The sequence below is a fragment of the Pseudophryne corroboree genome, chromosome 9, assembly GCF_028390025.1.
Source record: "Pseudophryne corroboree isolate aPseCor3 chromosome 9, aPseCor3.hap2, whole genome shotgun sequence".
Lineage (NCBI taxonomy): Eukaryota > Metazoa > Chordata > Amphibia > Anura > Myobatrachidae > Pseudophryne > Pseudophryne corroboree.
The window spans coordinates 21316006-21337997 of NC_086452.1; the positions used below are offsets into that span (position 1 = coordinate 21316006).

The window sequence follows — 21992 nt, forward strand, 5'->3', positions numbered from 1 at the left end:
CTGTGTATGGCATGTTGTGAATAGGTTATTTGTACCGGTAACCCCGCCCATGGCTTGGATTTCCATGTAAGGGACCTGCAATTATGACCTGTATATTACTATCTGGGTTATAAAGTGATCAGTATATAAAGATCTAAGTAACATCAAGTGTTCCTGCAATTCAGCACTATTCATACAAGGTCCTGCTACATGCTAAATTATTTGCAGGTGGATGAGCGTCGATAGCTGCTCAGAATCGGGCACGGGCGTCTTTTAAAAATATAGATTTTATGTATTTGTAATTGTGTTTAATTTTAGGTAAAATGATATTGCTTTATAATTTGCTGTGGCGCGTTTCACAGTGACCTGGCGATAATAATCTTAGTAGCTTTTCCCCGCTGGGTAGACAAAGCCATTTACCCATGAAGAGCTGCAGTGTGACTGGGCATCCGTCATCTGTCACATCTCCTAGCCGCTGGTGTAATGGGCTGGGGTGGTTTCTTAGCGCAGAATAGGCCCCTTCCTACCAACTGAGCGTCAATTTAATGTTGTTGACCATGGTCCAGATTAAGATGCTGTCTCAATGGCTCCATCGCAACCGCAACGCATCATGATTTAGGCGTACGAGATCACAGTCGCACGCTGAGACACATCCCGGAAACGGTCACGACACGTCTGCCAGTACGGACGGGCAATGTGATATCACATCCATTGTCTGTATCTGTTTTCGTTTCGTAGGGGTAGAATTGTTCCACCCGTTTATATTACTGCTAGAAGCAAAAGCCGTCTCTCTGCCTCTGATGTGTTTGAATAAATGAAGCCTCTAATTTCACGCTGCGCTCTCTGCGCACTGATGGGACTTTCCCTCATTTGTATTTTAATGTTGGTAACTCAGTGTTATCGATCTGGCCGCAGCGCCGCTCCTGTAGGGAGACGGTTAGTTTTGTTGATTCAGTTGTTTTTCTTCCGAGACAAAAAAAATTGATTTTATAATTAAAAAAAAAAAAAAAAATGATCTGCAAGCGCCGCTCTCTGCGCGGTCTGATCTGCAGATGGTATCAGATAATTAAAGCGCATCTGTTACCCACGCACTGTGCAACAGCAGAAGCCGCCATTTTATGGACTGAACCAATATTAATAAGTGAAGAACATTAATTCCCCAGGAACTAATCCATCACCTGAATCTGTAATTGGTTACATTTTCCATCCCGCTCAACATTCCGATATGATTAATAAGGCAATGTCCCGATTACCCAGCGCACCCCATTCATTCATCCGTCATCCATGCTCCTTTGTCCCATGAAAAAATATTTATTTTCACACCTAATTAAAGGTTTTCTTCAAAGAGGAATATAGTTTTGAATATTGTTTGCAATTAAGTTTACAGGTTAAAGTTCTACTCTTCCACACTTTTACTTTTTATGGCGCTTGAGTAGAGAAATGTTTACATTTCAGGAGGCCATGACATGGAGAAACTTGATGTCCTACTCTTATAACCACTGGGGGACCACACCGGTGTATGGGGAGCATCCCGGTGTCGGGAAAGAAATGCCAAAATAAAGATGGTCACTTGTTGCCGTTACCATTGTTCTTGCCTTCCAAAGGAATAATCAAATGCAAACCACGTGGAGAAATGCGTCGCACAACATCGTGGATCTACCAGAACTCTTCGCTGTTGGAAGCCAGCACTCGGGACTGCAGGGTGCCACGTTCTTTCTTGGCCATTCCTTGATGACATGACAAAGACTCATTCCTCTGGCCCGATCACGCTCCTGCACTGCTTGGGTTTCCATTGCCTGTGCGGCTTGTACCTCTAACATGGTACCACTGTAATCCTTCACTGAAACTATGATCAGGCGTATCAGAACGAAGGTGTGTAGCATAAAAGGCCAATTTTGTTCCATTATTAGATCTACTTACGGATGTGTCCTCATACTCTGTGGCTTCAGTGTCGCCCCTCTTGTTGCGCCGGATCCCGGGTGACTAGGCCACACCGTGCCCCTCTCTCTATACAAATGTGTGTCTTTTTTACATAAATAAAACCAGAAGAGCTCTTCAAAACTACTTTGGTAGATTGTGGGTCATTCCGAGTTGTTCGCTCGCTAGCAGTTTTTAGCAGCCGTGCAAACGCTATGCCGCCGCCCACTGGGAGTGTATTTTAGCTTAGCAGAAGTGCGAACGAAAGGATCGCAGAGCGGCTACAAATTTTTTTGTGCAGTTTGAGTAGCCCAAAAACCTACTCAGCGCTTGCGATCACTTCAGACTATTCAGTTCCTGTTTTGACGTCACAAACACGCCCTGCGTTTGTCCAGCCATGCCTGCGTTTTTTCGTACACTCCCAGAAACGGTCAGTTGACACCCAGAAACGCCCACTACATGTCAATCACTCTGCGGTAGCCAGTGCAACTGAAATGCCTCGCTAGACCCTGTGTGAAACGACATCGTTCGTTGTAATAGTACGTCGCGCGTGCGCATAGCGCCGCGGTGCCGTTTTTTAGCCTCATCGCTGCACAGCGAACGGATGCAGCTAGCAATCAACTCGGAAGGACCCCCATTGAGCGGATCAATTTCATTTGTGACATTTGTACATCTGTGTGTGACTGAGGCTGAATCGGTATAGAAAGTGCTGCCATGCAGCGGCCACAAGTTTTTCTCACATCTAGTTCCATTTTTGCTTAATTTGTGACTTTTGTACGTGTTTAAAACTAATCCCTGTGCGGTTAAAGTCGCAGCCCTGCGCCTCTGGTGAGCTGTGTTTCGCTGCATCTGCAATGCGACTAAGACGCAAAATTTACCTAAAAAGATGGCACGCCACTCCTCTCGGGGAGGATCAGTCTCACCGGGCATCTTGCGCTGTATGGTGTATTGAGGCTAGGTGTATGAGGATACATCTGTACGGGATGCGGTCTCTATGCCAACGCCAGGATGCTCTCACAGGGACTATTCCCCGCAAGGGGCTCTGTTGCGTTCGCTTGCCCCCGCCAGCATTCTGCGGTTGAGGTCCCGTGGTCGGTGTGCTGACCTCCGAGATCTGCACCACCGGTCTCACAGCCTCAACCCATATGTACATGGTAGAAATACAATTACCCAATCCCCTGCATTTTTCCAACACCCCAAATTCCATTTGCTTAAAATATCTGCTCCTTAAAGTGTTTCCGGATCTGCGCAGCTGTTCCTGGTCATCAAGGAGCCCTCTGTACGAGTCGACTTTTAGATGACCAACGATTTGTCCAATAAAACAATGTAATAACCTACTAACGTCCTGGCTTTCCTGCCTAGGACTACCTTAACACTTGCATTAAGAGTGGCTGAGCCAGGATCCCCTGTGTGTTTACGTCCTGGGCTAGTACAGCAGTAAGAGTGGCTGAGCCAGGATCTCCTGTGTGTTTACGTCCTGGGCTAGTACAGCAGTAAGAGTGGCTGAGCCAGGATCCCCTGTGTGTTTACGTCCTGGGCTAGTACAGCAGTAAGAATGGATGAGCCAGGATCCCCTGTGTGTTTACGTCCTGGGCTAGTACAGCAGTAAGAATGGCTGAGCCAGGATCTCCTGTGTGTTTACGTCCTGGGCTAGTACAGCAGTAAGAGTGGCTGAGCCAGGATCCCCTGTGTGTTTACGTCCTGGGCTAGTACAGCAGTAAGAATGGATGAGCCAGGATCCCCTGTGTGTTTACGTCCTGGGCTAGTACAGCAGTAAGTGGCTGAGCCAGGATCCCCTGTGTGTTTACGTCCTGGGCTAGTACAGCGGTAAGAGCGGCTGAGCCAGGATCCCCTGTGTGTTTACGTCCTGGGCTAGTACAGCGGTAAGAATGGCTGAGCCAGGATCCCCTGTGTGTGTGTCCTGGGCTAGTACAGCAGTAAGAATGGCTGAGCCAGGATCTCCTGTGTGTTTACGTCCTGGGCTAGTACAGCAGTAAGTGGCTGAGCCAGGATCCCCAATGTGTTTACGTCCTGGGCTAGTACAGCGGTAAGAATGGCTGAGCCAGTATCCCCTGTGTGTTTACGTCCTGGGCTAGTAGAGCAGTAAGAATGGCTGAGCCAGGATCCCCTGTGTGCGTGTGTCCTGGGCTAGTACAGCAGTAAGAATGGCTGAGCCAGGATCCCCTGTGTGTTTACGTCCTGGGCTAGTACAGCAGTAAGAATGGCTGAGCCAGGATCCCCAGTGTGTTTACGTCCTGGGCTAGTACAGCAGTAAGAATGGCTGAGCCAGGATCCCCTGTGTGTTTACGTCCTGGGCTAGTACAGCAGTAAGAATGGCTGAGCCAGGATCCCCAGTGTGTTTACGTCCTGGGCTAGTACAGCAGTAAGAATGGCTGAGCCAGGATCCCCTGTGTGTTTACGTCCTGGGCTAGTAGAGCAGTTGTGGAGAAGACCCAATGAACAATCCAAAACCGTTGAGTTAAATTGATTTGCTAGGCTACACAGCGCAGCAGCAGTATGTCCCAGCGACGCTCTCACCTCCATGCTAAAATCTTCCTGCACGTTTTCTGGCAGTCTGATCTAGATTCGGGAAAAGACCTTAATGCAACATCGTGGCACGCAGATCCAGAACGGTTTAGCTGCGATTAAAATAAATGTAAAAATAAAAAGCAAAACAAATATAAGTGCCCAACGCCACCTCACTGTACTGAGAGTTTCCTCCCCCAGCCTGGGGCTCATAAAGCACATTTACTTGTTATACGAGCACAAACCAGGCCTTGGCCACCGTGCCATGTGTTAGCAATTAGCCAGATAGTTATACTAAACAAGACGACTCGCGCTTCGGAGTTTATAACACAGGCTCAGAGTATGGAATATCCTGATTTTTTTTTCTTTCTTTTAATTTAATGGGAAAGTCATGATTTTCTGTAAGGGCAGTAATCCTCTGGCGCACGCTGGAATGTGCACAAACCTGGGACTCCTGCCCAGCCCGCTTCGCTGTTCTTCGTAATCCACTCTGTCTTCATGGAAATGAATATTTATGGCAAGGAAAAGGCCTTTTTTTTTGTAATTAGCTGAAGACTTATCTTGGCTTAGGGTAATGAGCTTCGAGGCAGGCCCTGTTACAGTGATAGATCGCGCTCCCAAGCTGCCGTGACTTCTGCTGCTGCGAGCTCCTGGCGCGCTTTATTCTCTGTACGGTGATTTATTAACAGGACGAATACGCAATAAAGGGAACAGAATCTAAGTTTACAAATTATTTTGTGAAAATATATCCGGTCTTATTAGTGGTGAAATTAAACAGGCAACACACGCTCCTTAAGGCCAACGTTGTGGACTTATTTCAACCCTTCATCGGGGCACGATATGTATGTATGTACCGATGCCTCCTTCCTCATCTGGTCTCCGTACATAGGTGGTCATTCCGACCCGATCGCACGTTGCAGTTTTTCGCAGCCGTGTGATCGGGTCCGCAATGCGCAGGCGCGTCACTGCCTGGCGACGAGGACCGCCAGGCAGCGATTGTTCTCACGAAGATTTCGATTGCAGCAGCGATCGCAAGGTGACTGACAGCAGGAAGGCGTTTGTGGGTGGCAGCTGACCGTTTCCTGGGAGTGGAGTGGAGAAACGCAGGCTTTACAGAGCGGGTGTCTGACGTCAATTCCGGTCCCGGACAGGCTGAAGTGATCGCAGCGGCTGAGTAAGTTCAGAGCTACTCAGAAACTGCACAAACTGTTTTTGTACTGCTCCCCTGTACACGCGTTCGCACACTTGCACAGCTAAAATACACTGCCCTATAGGCGGCGACTATCTGATCTCACGGGCTGCAAAAAGATGCAGAGTGTGATCAACTCGGAATGACCCCCTTAATGAGTGGCAGCGCTCAGGGTGCCTGAGAGCCGCCAGCTCCCGTGCAACTCAGCCAGAGCCGAGCATCTTTCCCGCCCCCCCCCCCCCCCAGTAATGCGTCTTATTCATATCACTATGCAAATAAGACGCACAGGCAGACTACGCTGATTAAAATTATATGCGGCATGACTATAGTCTGTGTGTGACTGCCGCTGTATGCAAATCTCTCATGACTAAGTGCAACTAGATGGGCTGCTTAATGTGACGCAACAACAATGAGGGAGGACACATGTGTGTGTGTGTGTGTGTGTGTGTGTGTGTATATACAAACATACATAGGGATCAGTATGATTTACCGATGGATGGAACGCCGGCAGTTAGAATCCCAACAGCCCGTTTGCACATTTGTGGGTAACCTGAAAACGTGCCTGGTGCAGAGTCCGCCTGCCGGCACGTTCCTGACACCCCTCTGTGCAGGGTGATTTATGTCAGAATGACCCATGGCAGGCGTGTCCTAAATACATGTTTGTCTTTTGTTTTTCGTGTTTTTTATATCTTGTGTTTTGTGTGGTTTTCTGTGTGTTCCTGCACTTACACAGGATGGTGCAAAACGTGACCCATTAAATCTGTATAATGGGATCCACTCTCAACCACTTCAGAGGTGGGGAAATGAAGCCGCTTTGGGAGGATAGGAAGGATGTGCGCCCCTCCGCACAGCAGGGAACATGTGCTTACACGCGTCCTCTAACTAATCCCATCCACAGGATCAGCGTTTGGGTGTAAAAGATGATGCAGAAGTGCTGACCTGAATAGATGAAGGGCGGTATCCTATTATAGGCGGTAATTTACTGCACGTTAAAAATTGTCTTTTTAGCCCAATAGTAATATCAGGTTATCCAATCACAGCCCGTTTTTACCGTGCGCTAAGTGCCTCGTTAACGGCCAATAACACATGGGATCTGGGATAAGTTCCCAAACCCATGTATCATCGTCCGTAAAACAGGTCTCCGGGGGCTTCTTATCTGGGATTCTGCGCCCACGAAGCATACTCACCGATAAGAGCCGGCTTACAGGGCTGATTGGATAGCCCAGGGGGATCCATTAGCTGTGGTAATTTACAGCCGCTAATAGGATACCGCCCAAAGGTCTATGGGGGACATTTACCAAGAATGACATATTCAGTATGATTTAGGGTCGCAATGCGGTAAGATCCCACCTATCGGATGGATTTATCACCCGCCGCAGGCAGGGACAGGGGGCTCCGAAAGGAGCACATCCCCGTGATGTGCCGACTGCGATGTCTGGACTTCTGCGCATGTGCGTTTAGCTTGCCACCCTTCACAGGTGCTCTTTCCGGCAAAGGGGTTCCTGGGGAACCCTGCCGGAACTACATACCGCAAACTGTAACCCATAGGCTACAATGTGCTACTGCAATCATTCCCGATATTGATACATCGCAACCCCCGTAGAAACCTATGGGGGGATCGCAGCAGGTATCGGATACTTGCTGCGATCCCTCCTTTGTACATTGCAGAGATACATAGCATTGTGGCTAGCGCCGGAAAACAGTTTTTTTTTTGGAGAGGGGACACATAGCTACAAGTACTCTTAATAAATGGGCCCTGATGTCCTTTATTAAAACTTAAGAAAAAAAAGGGCGGTAGTGACCTGCGCTCACCTTACGTAATGGTGCAGATCTATGTACATATGAATGTATTTACATGACGGTGGTTATGAAGAGAAATGCTGAAATTGGAAGGGGGGGGGGGGGGGGGGCTGTGTGTCATTGTCGCTCTGTATGGCGGTTTCTGGATGTGTAATGGGGAATAATTTGCCCCCTGCTGTGGCGTAGTCGGCCTGCAGCCTCATGTTCTTTCTGATCACGGAACCCCTCGGTGCTGCATTTCCCATTAGGTGTGCATTGCACCTACATCTTCTGTTATTTTCAGGCTGCAAACTCCAGTCAGGGACGTTTTCCTAAATGTCACTTGTTTCTTCTGAACAGGATACAGCATTTTATCTGTGTATGCGTCAGACGTCCGGCGTACTCGCTGTATCTGTTACATAGTAATATACTAGATCCATAGAGGTACGCAGCCTGTAGGCTCGGGGTTGTACGTATGGTTCCAGAGCCTGGCTTTGGGGTTCCCTGATTTACAGAGGTGCAGTATATTGTATTGGGGCCCGAGAACAATACCACACTCTTGGGGACCCAGCTTAGATAAAGTGTGAGCACCATTGTCCTAATAATCCCTGCAGTATGTATGCTTTGAGTTATGTAACGCTGGCGCGGCGTCTCTTCCCACGCGTGTTCTGTACTGAAATAAATGTATAAGTCTGCCATAGGTGTCATTTTATTCAGTTGTCATGGTACTCAGTCATTACAGGAACTTAAAGTTAGTTTAGTTAAAGTTCTGGCAACACAATCGTCCGTGTACAATCCTAGTCCGTGGATAGAGCCGGGGCGACAGCCGTCCGTTCATCCTGCGTATTGTGCGGTTGGGGAAGGTCTCGGAGCAGGAAATGTCGCTGCAGAATGAGGGGAACGTTTTGCAGAACAAAAAAACAAAAAAATCAGTAATCTATATCTGCGCACGCAGCCAAATTCTACTGGCCCGGCCCTCTGGCACAGGCGTGGGAATGCGATCCTGTTGGTGCATCTGTATCCGGATGGAAGATAGACAGTAAGTAGTCAGTAAGTCGACACCAGATGGTCGACACAAGTTTTGCATGATTGTTAGGGTTAGGCGCCAGGGGGAGTTAAGATTTGGGTTATAATAAAAAATGTGTTAACCTTTTTTTTGTCGACCATTTACACATTGACCTAAGTGAATGTCGACTAACTGCCGACCTTTTGAACCTATCGATCTATGGACGGTTGATCATCTGGCGTCGACCTATTGACTATAAACTGTCAATCTTTTAATCCACACCCGGTGCATACGTGCCTACTCTTGTGGCATTCTCAGTAGACTCCAGGAATATCCGGGAGAGCGGAACAAACCTCCCGAATTCGGCGAATTCCCGGTAAGTGGGCGGTCCAGGGTCTTGATGACGAGATACATAGCGTTGTGGCCCAGACATGCTACATGTCAACACTTCGATCGTTTCAACATTCTGATGTCGGCATTCAGACTGTTGACTTTGTATACAACACCCATCTAAATAGTTCCAGAAAGTGTTTATTAGCATAAGACTGTGCCGACATACTGATTGTACGTCGGCAGTGTGCTGCCTGGAGCATTTCATATGTTTTGTTTTATCTGCAGTCTTACGCTAGTTATTCAGTGTCTGTCTGATGCAGAATATCACAGACCGGCATAACATTAGGAAATCTGCAACACTTCAAGGCCAATCTCTGCCGCATTCCATCTCTTCATTCCACTGCAAATTAAAGTCATTTGTTTACAAGGGTCAGGTGGCACTTAGTGTGAAAGTTTCTCTGAGATCCAGCCTAAGAAAGATTGATGAAGACGAGGGCTGCAGGATACCGACGTACCGGGTTAATTACCGGAATTTAGAGCAGGATTTTCTTTTATGCTGAGCTGGGTTAGACAAGAATTGTTAAGTCCATGTAGTGCCGCGGCTGTTAGCGTTACCATGGGAGCATGTCTGCAGTCCGGGTGCTCTGTATACGCGTCTCCTCTGTGCGGTATGTGGGAGCCTCATGTTATTTGTATCATAAATAAAAATATATACAGTATATACATCCATATGTGTGGAAACACCCTTATAATAAGGAAATTAGTAAGGAAATATTAATCTAGTGTCTACACACATGATATGGGAGTGGTTGATGTCAGGTAGGCTATGTCACCAGTATGGCGGCCATCTTGGATGCAACTCTAATTTTTATTTGGGAAGGTAGTCGTGTGACCTATCAAACAGATGCAGAGTTTCATAAGAAAAACAATGTGTTCTTCGTTTTAATGTATCTTTATTCATTCTCGAGTTGTAACATAAAGTTTATAGGATATGAAACTCACAGACTTCAAGTTGGCCGCCATACTGGTGACATACCCAAAAAGTTTTCTCCGACTCCCATATCATATGTGTAGACACTGGATTATTAATTCCTTTTAATTTCCTTTTTATAAGGGGGTTTCCACACGCATGGACCACCCTGTATATGTATGTGTATATAATATATTCATTCATCAATGTTAGCATTACTACTGATGAATGCTAGTAGGTTGGAATATTTATAATACTACCTGTATATCTGTTAATAGTAATACACATTCCCATCTACGTTCCTAGTTGTAAAGTTGTACATGTGCTGTTGCTATATAAATAAATTAATTATAAATACTTAACTTTTAAATATGTTTTTGTCTTGTAGAAACCTAAACCACAAGAGTGGCACCCACCGGGAGGATTTATTCTAGGACTCTGGGCATTAATTCTTCTTATCTTCTTCAAAACATACGGCATTAAACACATGAAGCATGTTTTCTGAGTATTGCAATGCACAGTACTACTACTACTTCTGAGGAATGGCCTGCACAGACACCCCATCCAGTCCGGACTCCAGTCCCTTCCATAAAATCGGGTATGAGTTGTGTGGAACCCAGCAGGACGGCACATAAAAGACATTTTACCTCAGTTTGTGTCCTTATTACGTCTGCATGGCGGAGGCAGACATTTTGTGGCCTGAAACCATGTTCAGCCACTCAGTTGACTAGGAACTAGTGACCTCATGCCTCAGTGATGGCAATAGTTCCTGGTAAACCGATCATATACATTGTAGTTGGGAGAACAAAATGGCTGCCGTCACTGTGTGGAGGTGACCGGTACATAAGACCTCGATCACTGTTTTAGTAGCCCGTATATTTAAAAACAAATTTATTTATTTTTTAAATTCTCTCCCCTCTCTATTTCTAACTAGTTTAATGATTGGGTTCTAGAGGGAGCCCAGCTGAAAGTTGTGTTCTACTTTTCTGTACATCTCCAGCCTGGCGGCGTGCTATACTGAACGCTTTCTCAGCAGAAACAAAAATAGAGATATTGATTTATCATGCTAAGTACAGCATTTCAGATCAATCCTGAACCTGAGGTAATTATGTATCTAGGAACTGGTGAGCAATTAGAATTTAAAGCAAGACTTAGCCGCCCGTGAAAAACCTCATTTGATTTATTTGCTGCTCATCAAACCGGAATGTCCGTCGCGTTCTGCCTTATCAAGCAGTTTTATTGCCCCGGTTTGCTTGTATGTTACTCGGTTATGTCTGGAAATATGAGGTTTTCCAGTGCAAACGGTGCACTTTGTAATGACACCAGGTGAACGCAAATGCTTAATAAGCAGACAGCACAAGGACAGAACCCAGGGGCAGGGAAATGTCGATGTAGGCATCCAGGAGCCATGCCAGGTTCTCTCCTAAGCTGGTACTTGGCGCTGGCTGTAGTATACACAGTGACTGTGGCCTGCCAGGTGTTATTGCTATGTTGGGGCTTCTTACTGATTGTATGGTGGGTGTTGTGGTTTGTTTTTTGTTCTTTTAAATAAATTATAATTCCATTTATTTTTTGGGTGACTTATTATTATTGCGCGCGTGTTGTGCTCCGTCATTTTTTTGTCTTGCTAAATTATGCTACATAAGTCATTTAATAACATCAGCAAAACTATAAAGAACAATAACATGAAAAATAGGATTTTAATACCTACCGGTAAATACGTTTCTCCTAGTCCGTAGAGGATGCTGGGGACTCCAAAAGGACCATGGGGTATAGACGGATCCGCAGGAGACATGGGCACACTAAAAAGACTTTGACTGGGTGTGAACTGGCTCCTCCCTCTATGCCCCTCCTCCAGACCTCAGTTATAGGAACTGTGCCCAGGAGAGACGGACGTTTCGAGGAAAGGATTTTTGTTAAACTAAGGGCGTGAAACATACCAGCCCACACCACAAACATACCGTACAACCGGAGTATCCGGAAACCAGATAACAGTATGAACTAACAGCAGCAACAAGCTAAATACAACTGATACACAAAACTCGTGTAACTGAAAATAACCAGTAACAATACAACTGCAAGGGACAGTCCGCACTGGGACGGGCGCCCAGCATCCTCTACGGACTAGGAGAAAAGGATTTACCGGTAGGTATTAAAATCCTATTTTCTCTTACGTTCTAGAGGATGCTGAGGACTCCAAAAGGACCATGGGGTCTATACCAAAGCTCCAGACTGGGCGGGAGAGTGCTGACGACTCTGCAGCACCGATTGAGCAAACATGAGGTCCTCCTCAGCCAGGGTATCAAACTTGTAGAACTTAGCAAAGGTGTTTGAACCCGACCACGTAGGTGCTCGGCAAAGTTGAAGCGCCGAGACCCTCGGGCAGCCGCCCAAGATGAGCCCACCTTCCTGGTAGAATGGGCCTTTACTGACTTCGGCACCGGTAGCCCAGCCGAAGAATGAGCGTGCTGAATCGTATTACAGATCCAGCGGGCAATAGTCTGCTTGGAAGCAGGATTTCCAATCTTGTTGGAAGCATACAGGACAAACAGAGCCTCTGTCTTCCTAGTAAGAGCCGTCCTGTCGACATACATTTTTAAAGCTCTGACAACATCAAGAGACTTTGGGACTGCCACAGCATCCGTAGCCACAGGTACCACTATAGGTTGGTTTATGTGAAACGAAGAAACCACCTTCGGCAGAAATTGTTAACGAGTCCTCAATTGCGCTCTATCCACATGAAAAATCAAATATGGGCTCTTGTGAGACAAAGCCGCCAATTCTGACACCCATCTGGCGGACGCCAAGGCCTAAAGCATGACCACTTTCCAAGTGAGAAATTTCAACTCAACCTTTCGCAAAGGTTCAAACCAGTGAGACATAAGAAACTGCAACACCACCTCAAAATCCCACGGGGCCACGGGTGGCACAAATGGAGGATGGATATGCAGCACTCCCTTGACGAAGGTCTGAATCTCAGGAAGGACGGCTGATTCTTTTTGAAAGAAAATAGATAAAGCCGAAATCTGCACCTTGATGGAACCCAATTTCAGGCCCGCATCCACGCCTGCCTGCAAAAAATTGAGGAAATGGCCCAAGTGAAACTCCTCCGCAGGAGCTGCTTTGGTTTCACACCACGACACATACTTTCTCCAAATACGGTGATAATGTTTCGCCGTGACCTCCTTCTTAGCTTGAAGGAGAGTGGGGAAGACCTCTCCGGGAATCCCCTTCCGAGCTAAGATTTGGCGTTCAACTTCCACGCCATCAAACGCAGCCGCGGTAAGTCCAAAAACATGCAGGGCCCCTGCAGTAACAGGTCCTCTCTTAGAGGAAGCGGCCAGGGATCTTCCACTAGTAATTCCTGAAGATCCGGATACCAGGCCCTCCGTGGACAATCTGGAGCGACGAGTATAGCCTGAACCCTTGAAAAAGTCACGTGTTGCGTGACGAAACGCGTCAGGACTCCTCCCTCTTTCTCACACAATTGCCGCACGCTCTGGGATATCATCCACAGCTCCATCTTACCGGTCATAGGAGCGAACGGTTAACGGTGCACGAAACCGCAACATCAGCCGACAGTGGCCGGGCGCTTACTTCTCTCCCTCTCACTACTCACGGACAGCACAAGTCCAGAGAGCATTAGAGAAGCATTACAGAGTGCTGGATTCCCGCAGCGGCTCCGATCTAATCAGCCGCACACCTGTCTCTCCCCACACACTGCAGTGGGCGGTGCACGCCCAGGGGAAGAATCGGACAATTACGGGATTCCAAGTGTATGGACAGACCCTCCCTTCTACTGTTCACTGGGCAATTGCATCAACCTGAGGACGCTCGGGTCTTACAGCCCAACTGGAGAGGTAATTCAACAAATATTCCATACAATTGGTCCTTGGAACGTTGAGACATTGTATCATACATTATAACATCCTCAAGACGCAACTCACTGTCTCTAATTAATGCACTCTCAACCAGCAATTGTGCTATATAACAGTCTTGGTTACAGTATTATAACAGTTGATACACTGGGACTGTTGGGAGCTGATTAGTGTGTATCACTTTTCTAATTGTTTGTTGTAGTAACACAAGCAATACATGTGAGCGATTTATTATATATGTGGCAAATTTGTGAGAATAGGGATTATCAACTGTGATTTTTATATATATCCTGTGCTCAACAAAGTGGTTCTGTACATATTAGTGTATTTTTTACTTATTTAATTTAAGAATAAATAATTAAATTTTATTACCCCTTGGTTGTGATGAATTTATACTTTTACAGTGTTGAAATGAAATGAGCGCCTCTATTTCTTCCCTTTTTCCGTTCTATTAATCTTGAGAGTAACACATAACTCTCTATAGAGGCGAACGTATATATCTTTTTGCACTGTAAAATCCCAGAATAAAGACATTAGTCTGGTATAGTATACAAGTGATTGACACAGGCGCAGCAACTTTTTTCCTTTGTTTTCTGAACCCTTGTTCGTCTGATGATCCGCAATACCCTTGGAATGAGAGGAAGGGGAGGGAACACATACACCGACTGAAACACCCACGGAGTTACCAGGGCGTCCACCACACAGGCTTGGGGGTCTCTCGACCTGGAACAATACATCGGAAGCTTCTTGTTGAGGCAAGACGCCATCATGTCTATCAGAGGAATTCCCCAACGCCTTGTCACTTCTGCAAATACCTCTTGATGAAGAGCCCACTCTCCTGGATGGAGATCGTGTCTGCTGAGGAAGTCTGCTTCCCAGTTGTCCACGCCCGGGAGGAAGACTGCTGACAGAGCGCTCACATGCTGTTCCGCCCAGCAGAGAATTCTTGTGGCTTCCGCCATTGCCGCCCTGCTCCTTGTTCCGCCTTGGCGGTTTACGTACGCCACCGCTGTTATGTTGTCCGACTGGATCAGGACAGGGAGATCCTGAAGAAGGTTCTTCGCTTGCATGAGGCCGTTGTAAATGGCTCTTAACTCGAGAACATTTTTGTGGAGACAAGATTCCTGCCTTGACCATTTTCCCTGGAAACTTCTTCCTTGCGTGACTGCGCCTCAGCCTCGGAGACTTGCATCTGTGGTCAGCAGGACCCAGTCCTGGATTCCGAATCGGCGTCCCTCTAGAAGGTGAGAGCCCTGCAGCCACCACAGGAGAGAAATCCTGGCCCTGGAAGATAGACTTATTTTCCAGTGCATGTGCAGGTGAGACCCGGACCATTTGTTCAGTAGATCCCACTGAAACACCTGGGCATGAAACCTGCCAAACGGAATGGCTTCGTAAGCCGCAACCATCTTCCCTAGCACCCGAGTGCATTGATGAATTGACACTGTTGTCTGTCTCAGAAGCTCCTTGACCACGGTCTGTATTTCCAGAGCCTTGTCCTCCGGAAGAAACACTCTCTCTGTAGCTCCGTGTCTAGGATCATGCCCAGGAAGGGCAGCCGAGTTGTCGGGATCAGCTGAGACTTTGGCAAATTTAGAATCCAACCGTGATGTCGCAGAACCGACAGGGAGAGTTCCACATTTCTTAGCAACTGTTCTTTTGATCTCGCCTTTATCAGGAGATCGTCCAAGTACGGGATAATTGTGACCCCTTGCTTGCGAAGGAGTACCATCATTTCCGCCATAACCTTGGTGAAAACCCTCGGGGCCGTGGAAAGCCCAAACGGCAACATCTGAAATTGGTAATGACAATCCTGTACCGCAAATCTCAGGAAGGCCTGATGAGGAGGATAATCCGGACGTGTAAGTAGGCATCCTTTATGTCGACTGACGCCATAAAATCCCCCCCTTCTAAGCTGGAGATCACAGCTCGAAGAGATTCCATCTTGAACTTGAAAGTTTTCAAGTATGGATTGAGGGATTTTAGGTTCAGAATCGATCTGACCGAGCCGTCCGGCTTCGGCATCACAAAGAGGCTCGAATAGAACCCTTCTCCCCGTTGGGACGGGGGAACCGGCACAACGACCCTCTGTTGATACAGCTTTTGTATCGCAGCATTTACTACTATTTCTGGAAGAGAAACTGGAAGGGCTGACTTGAAAAAGCGGTGGGGGGGCATCTCCTGAAACTCCAGTTTGTACCCTTGGGACACTATGTTTAAAACCCAAGGATCCAGTGCCGATTGAAACCAGACCTGACTGAAGAACCGGAAACGGCCCCCCACCGGCACGGACTCCCGCAGGGAAGCCCCAGCGTCATGCGGTAGACTTGGTAGAGGCGGGGGAGGACTTCTGGTCCTGGGCGCCTTACACTGCAGGTGACCTCTTTTCCCTTCCTCTACCCATTGAAGCGAGGAAGGACGAGCCCCTTCCTCTCTTGTATTTATTAGGCCGAAAGGACTGCATATGCTGATGGGCACCTTTTTCTGTTGTGTGGGAACATAAGGAAGAAAAGATGACTTACCCGCAGTAGCGGTAGACACCAGGTCAGCAAGGCCGTCACCAAACAAGACACTACCTTTAAAAGGGAGAGCTTCCATATTCTTCTTGGAGTCGAGACCGCCATGGCATTGGCTCTTGATCCCAAGAGGCCAACATCCCTCGCCACATCCTTTAGGTAATCTGCAGCGTCCTTGATATAACCAAGAGTCAAAAGAATATTATCCTTATCAAGGGTATCCATATCAGAAGCCAAATTATCAGCCCACTTAGCAATAGCACTACTCACCCATACCGACGCCACAGCAGGTCTGAGCAATGCATGTATTAACGAAAATGGCCTTCAATGTCATCTCCTGCTTGCGATCCGCGGGATCCTTGAGAGCAGCCGTGTCAGGGGACGGAAGCGCCACCTTCTTGGACAATCGGGATAGAGCCTTGTCCACATTGGGAGACGACTCCCATTTCTCCCTGTCATCAGAGGGGAAAGGATATGCCATAAAAATTCTCTTGGGAATCTGCCACCTCTTGTCCGTCGACTCCCAAGCTTTTTCACAAAGAAAGTTCATTTCATGAGAGGGGGGAAACTTCACCTCAGGCTTTTTCCCTTTAAATAAGCAAACCCTTTTGTCTGGAACAGCAGGTTCCTCAGAGATATGTAAAAATAAGAATTTACTCACCGGTAATTCTATTTCTCGTAGTCCGTAGTGGATGCTGGGAACTCCGTAAGGACCATGGGGAATAGCGGGCTCCGAAGGAGGCTGGGCACTCTAGAAAGATTTATGACTACTTGGTGTGCACTGGCTCCTCCCACTATGACCCTCCTCCAAGCCTCAGTTAGGACACTGTGCCCGGACGAGCAGACATAATAAGGAAGGATTTAGAATCCCGGGTAAGACTCTTACCAGCCACACCAATCACACCGTACAACTCGTGATACTATATCCAGTTTGACAGTATGAAAACAACTGAGCCTCTCAACAGATGGCTCAACAATAACCCTTTAGTTAACAATAACTATTTACAAGTATTGCAGACAATCCGCACTTGGGATGGGCGCCCAGCATCCACTACGGACTGCGAGAAATAGATTTACCGGTGAGTAAATTCTTATTTTCTCTGACGTCCTAGTGGATGCTGGGAACTCCGTAAGGACCATGGGGATTATACCAAAGCTCCCAAACGGGCGGGAGAGTGCGGATGACTCTGTAGCACCGAATGAGAGAACTCCAGGTCCTCCTCAGCCAGGGTATCAAATTTGTAGAATTTTGCAAACGTGTTTGCCCCTGACCAAGTAGCTGCTCGGCAAAGTTGTAAAGCCGAGACCCCTCGGGCAGCCGCCCAAGATGAGCCCACTTTCCGTGTGGAATGGGCATTTACAGATTTTTGGCTGTGGCAGGCCTGCCACAGAATGTGCAAGCTGAATTGTACTACAAATCCAACGAGCAATAGTCTGCTTAGAAGCAGGAGCACCCAGCTTGTTGGGTGCATACAGGATAAACAGCGAGTCAGATTTCCTGACTCCAGCCGTCCTGGAAACATATATTTTCAGGGCCCTGACAACGTCTAGCAACTTGGAGTCCTCCGATTCACTAGTAGCCGCCGGCACCACAATAGGCTGGTTCAGGTGAAACGCTGACACCACCTTAGGGAGAAATTGGGGACGAGTCCTCAATTCTGCCCTATCCATATGGAAAATCAGATAAGGGCTTTTACATGATAAAGCCGCCAATTCTGACACACGCCTGGCTGAAGCCAAGGCCAATAACATAACCACCTTCCACGTGAGATATTTCAGATCCACGGTTTTTAGTGGCTCACACCAATGTGATTTTAAGAAAACTCAACACCACGTTGAGATCCCCAGGTGCCACAGGGGGCACAAACGGGGGCTGAATATGCAGCACTCCTTTCACAATGTCTGAACTTCAGGTACTGAAGCTAATTCTTTTTGAAAGAAAATCAACAGAGCCGAGATCTGTACTTTAATGGAGCCTAGACTCAGGCCCATATTCACTCCTGCTTGCAGGAAATGTAGAAATCGACCTAGTGGAAATTCCTCTGTTGGGGCCTTTTTGGCCTCGCACCATGCAACATATTTCCGCCATATGCGGTGATAATGCTTTGCCGTAACATCTTTCCTGGCTTTAATAAGCGCAGGAATTACTTCTTCCGGAATACCCTTTTCCTTCAGGATCCGGCGCTCAATCGCCATGCCGTCAAACGCAGCCGCGGTAAGTCTTGGAACAGACAGGGCCCCTGCTGAAGCAGGTCCTGTCTGAGCGGCAGAGGCCATGGGTCCTCTGATATCATTTCCTGAAGTTCCGGGTACCAAGCCCTTCTTGGCCAATCCGGAACCACGAGTATCGTTCTTACTCCTCGCCATCTTATTATTCTCAGTACCGTTGGTATGAGAGGCAGAGTAGGGAACACATAAACCGACTGGTACACCCACGGTGTCACTAGAGCGTCCACAGCTATCGCCTGAGGGTCCCTTGACCTGGCGCAATATCTCTTTAGCTTTTTGTTGAGGCGGGACGCCATCATGTCCACCTGTGGCCTTTCCCAACGGTTTACCAACAGCAGGAAGACTTCTGGATGAAGTCCCCACTCTCCCGGGTGTAGGTCGTGTCTGCTGAGGAAGTCTGCTTCCCAGTTGTCCACTCCCGGAATGAACACTGCTGACAGTGCTAGTACGTGATTTTCCGCCCATCGGAGAATCCTTGTGGCTTCTGCCATTGCCATCCTGCTTCTTGTGCCGCCCTGTCGGGTCACATGGGCGACTGCCGTGATGTTGTCTGACTGTATCAGTACCGGCTGGTTTTGAAGCAGGGGCCTTGCCTGACTTAGGGCATTGTAAATGGCCCTCAGTTCCAGAATTTATATGTAGGGAAGTCTCCTGACTTGACCATAGGCCCTGGAAGTTTCTTCCCTGTGTGACTGCTCCCCAGCCTTGAAGGCTGGCATCCGTGGTCACCAGGACCCAGTCCTGTATGCCGAAACTGCGGCCCTCTAGAAGATGAGCACCCTGCATCCACCACAGTAGAGACACCCTGGTCCTTGGAGACAGGGTTATCATTTGATGCATTTGAAGAAGTGATCCCGACCACTTATCTAAGAGGTCTCACTGGAAGGTCCTCGCATGGAACCTGCCGAATGGAATTGCTTCGTATGAAGCCACCATTTTTCCCAGGACTCGTGTGCAACGATGCACCGATACCCTTTTTGGTTTTAGGAGGTCTCTGACTAGAGATGACAGCTCCTTGGCTTTCTCCTGCGGGAGAAACACTTTTTTCTGTTCTGTGTCCAAAATCATCCCCAGGAACAGTAAGCGAGTGGAAGGAACCAGCTGTGACTTTGGAATGTTCAGAATCCAGCCATGCTGTTGTAGCACCTCTTGAGATAGTGCTACTCCGACCAGTAACTGCTCCCTGGACCTTGCCTTTATAAGGAGATCGTCCAAGTATGGGATAAATAAAAACTCCCTTTTTTTTTTTTTTTTTTTTTTTTTTTTGGAGTATCATCATTTCTGCCATTACCTTGGTAAACACCCTCGGTGCCGTGGACAGTCCAAACGGTAGTGTCTGGAATTGGTAATGGCAATCCTGTACCACAATCTGAGGTACTCCTGGTGAGGAAGATAAATAGGGACATGCAGGTAAGCATCCTTGATGTCCAGGGATACCATGTAATCCCCCTCGTCCAGGCTTGCAAAAACCGCCCTGAGCGATTCCATCTTGAACGTTGTTATGTAAGTGTTCAAGGATTTCCATTTTAAAATGGGTCTCACCGAACCGGCTGGTTTCGGTACCACAAACAGTATGGAATAGTAACCCCGTCCTTGTTGAAGTAGGGGCACCTTGACTATCACCTGCTGGGAATACAGCTTGTGAATTGCCTCTAGCACAGCCTCCCTGCCTGAGGGAGTTGTCGGCAAGGCAGATTTGAGTAAACGGCGGGGGGGAGACGCCTCGACTTCCAGCTCGTACCCCTGAGATACTACTTGAAGGATCCAGGGATCCACCTGTGAGCGAGCCCACTGAACGCTGAAATTTTTGAGGCGGCCCCCCACCGTACCTGGCTACGCCTGTGGAGCCCCCGCGTCATGCGGTGGACTCAGAGGAAGCAGGGGAAGAATTTTGATTCTGGGAACTGGCTGCTGGTGCAGCTTTTTCCCTCTTCCCTCGTTTGACCCGCCTGCTTTTTTGAAGCCGAAAGGACTGTACCTGATAATACAGTGCGTTTCTTAGGCTGTGAGGAAACCTGAGGTAAAATATTTTCATCCCAGCTGTTGCTGTGGATACGAGGTCCCAGAGACCATCCCCAACCAATTCCTCACCCTTATAAGGCTCTATGTGCCTTTTAAAGTCAGCATCACCTGTCCAGTGTCGGGTCTCCAATACCCTCCTGACAGAATGGACATTGCAATAATTCAGGATGCCAGCCGGCAAAATATTCCTCTGTGCATCCCTCATATATAAGACGACGTCTTATGTTCGCAAAATAGTATCCCTGTTTGAAAGGGGTACAGACCACGCTGCAGTAGTCTGCAGGTCTCAGTCTAGTACCTGAGTGTGTAATTACAGACTTCAGGATAGCCTCCCGCTATTTATCAGCAGGTACCGTCAAAGTGGCCGTATCCTAAGACGGCAGTGCCACCTTGACAAACGTGTGAGCGCCTTATCCACCCTAGGGGATATCTCCCAGCGTAACTTATCCTCTGGCGGGAAAGGGTACGCCATCAGTAACTTGTTAGAAATTACCAGTTTCTTATCGGGGAAACCCACGCTTTTTCACACTTCATTCACTCATTTGATGGGGGAACAAAACACTGCCTGCTTTTTCTCCCCACACATAAAACCCTTTGTTTTTAGTGGTACTTGGGTTAATGTCAGAAATGTGTAACACATTTTATATTGCCGGGATCATGTAACGGATGTTCCTAGTGGATTGTGTATATGTCTCAACCTTGTCGACACTGGAGTCAGACTCCGTGTCGACATCTGTGTCTGCCATCTGAGGGAGCGTTGATGGCCTTTGAGACGTCTGGGCAGGCGCGGGCTGAGAAGCCGGCTGTCCCATAGCTGTTACGTCATCCAGCCTTTTATGTAAGGAGTTGACACTGTCGGTTAATACCTTCCACCTATCCATCCACTCTGGTGTCGGCCCACAGGGGCGACATCTCATTTATCGGCATCTGCTCCGCCTCCACATAAGTCTCCTCATCAAACATGTCGACACAGCCGTACCGACACACCGCACACACACAAGGAATGCTCCAATGAGGACAGGACCCACAAAAGCCCTTTGGGGGGACAGAGTGAGAGTATGCCAGCACACACCAGAGCGCTATATAATGCAGGGACTAACTGAGTTATGTCCCCTATAGCTGCTTTTATATAATTTATACTGCGCCTAAATTTAGTGCCCCCCCTCTCTGTTTTAACCCTGTTCTGTAGTGTAGACTGCAGGGGAGAGCCAGGGAGCTTCCCTCCAACGGAGCTGTGAGGGAAAAATGGCGCCAGTGTGCTGAGGAGATAGGCTCTGCCCCTTTTTCGCGGACTTTTCTCCCGCATTTTTATGGAATCTGGCAGGGGTTAATATACATCCATATAGCCCTGGGGGTTATATGTGATGTATTTTTGCCAGCCAAGGTGTTTATATTGCTGCTCAGGGCGCCCCCCCCCCAGCGCCCTGCACCCTCAGTGACCGGAGTGTGTGGTGTGCATGAGGAGCAATGGCGCACAGCTGCAGTGCTGTGCGCTACCTTGGTGAAGACTGATGTCTTCTGCCGCCGTTTTTCCGGACCTCTTCTTGCTTCTGGCTCTGTAAGGGGGACGGCGGCGCGGCTCCGGGACCGAACACCAAGGCTGGGCCTGCGGTCGATCCCTCTGGAGCTAATGGTGTCCAGTAGCCTA

General features: G+C 47.9%; 1 protein-coding gene across 2 annotated transcripts in view; it reads left to right on the top strand.

The window, feature by feature from the left end:
• Window positions 1-11267, top strand: part of PIGK (phosphatidylinositol glycan anchor biosynthesis class K) — a 270897-nt gene extending 259630 nt beyond the window's left edge. For both annotated transcript variants that reach the window (XM_063939046.1, XM_063939045.1), the window contains one exon: window positions 10088-11267. In XM_063939046.1, the coding sequence (XP_063795116.1) occupies window positions 10088-10133 (46 nt within the window). In that variant the 3' untranslated portion in view covers window positions 10134-11267. The remainder of the gene's footprint in view (window positions 1-10087) is intronic.
• The last annotated feature ends 10725 nt before the right edge of the window (window positions 11268-21992 follow it).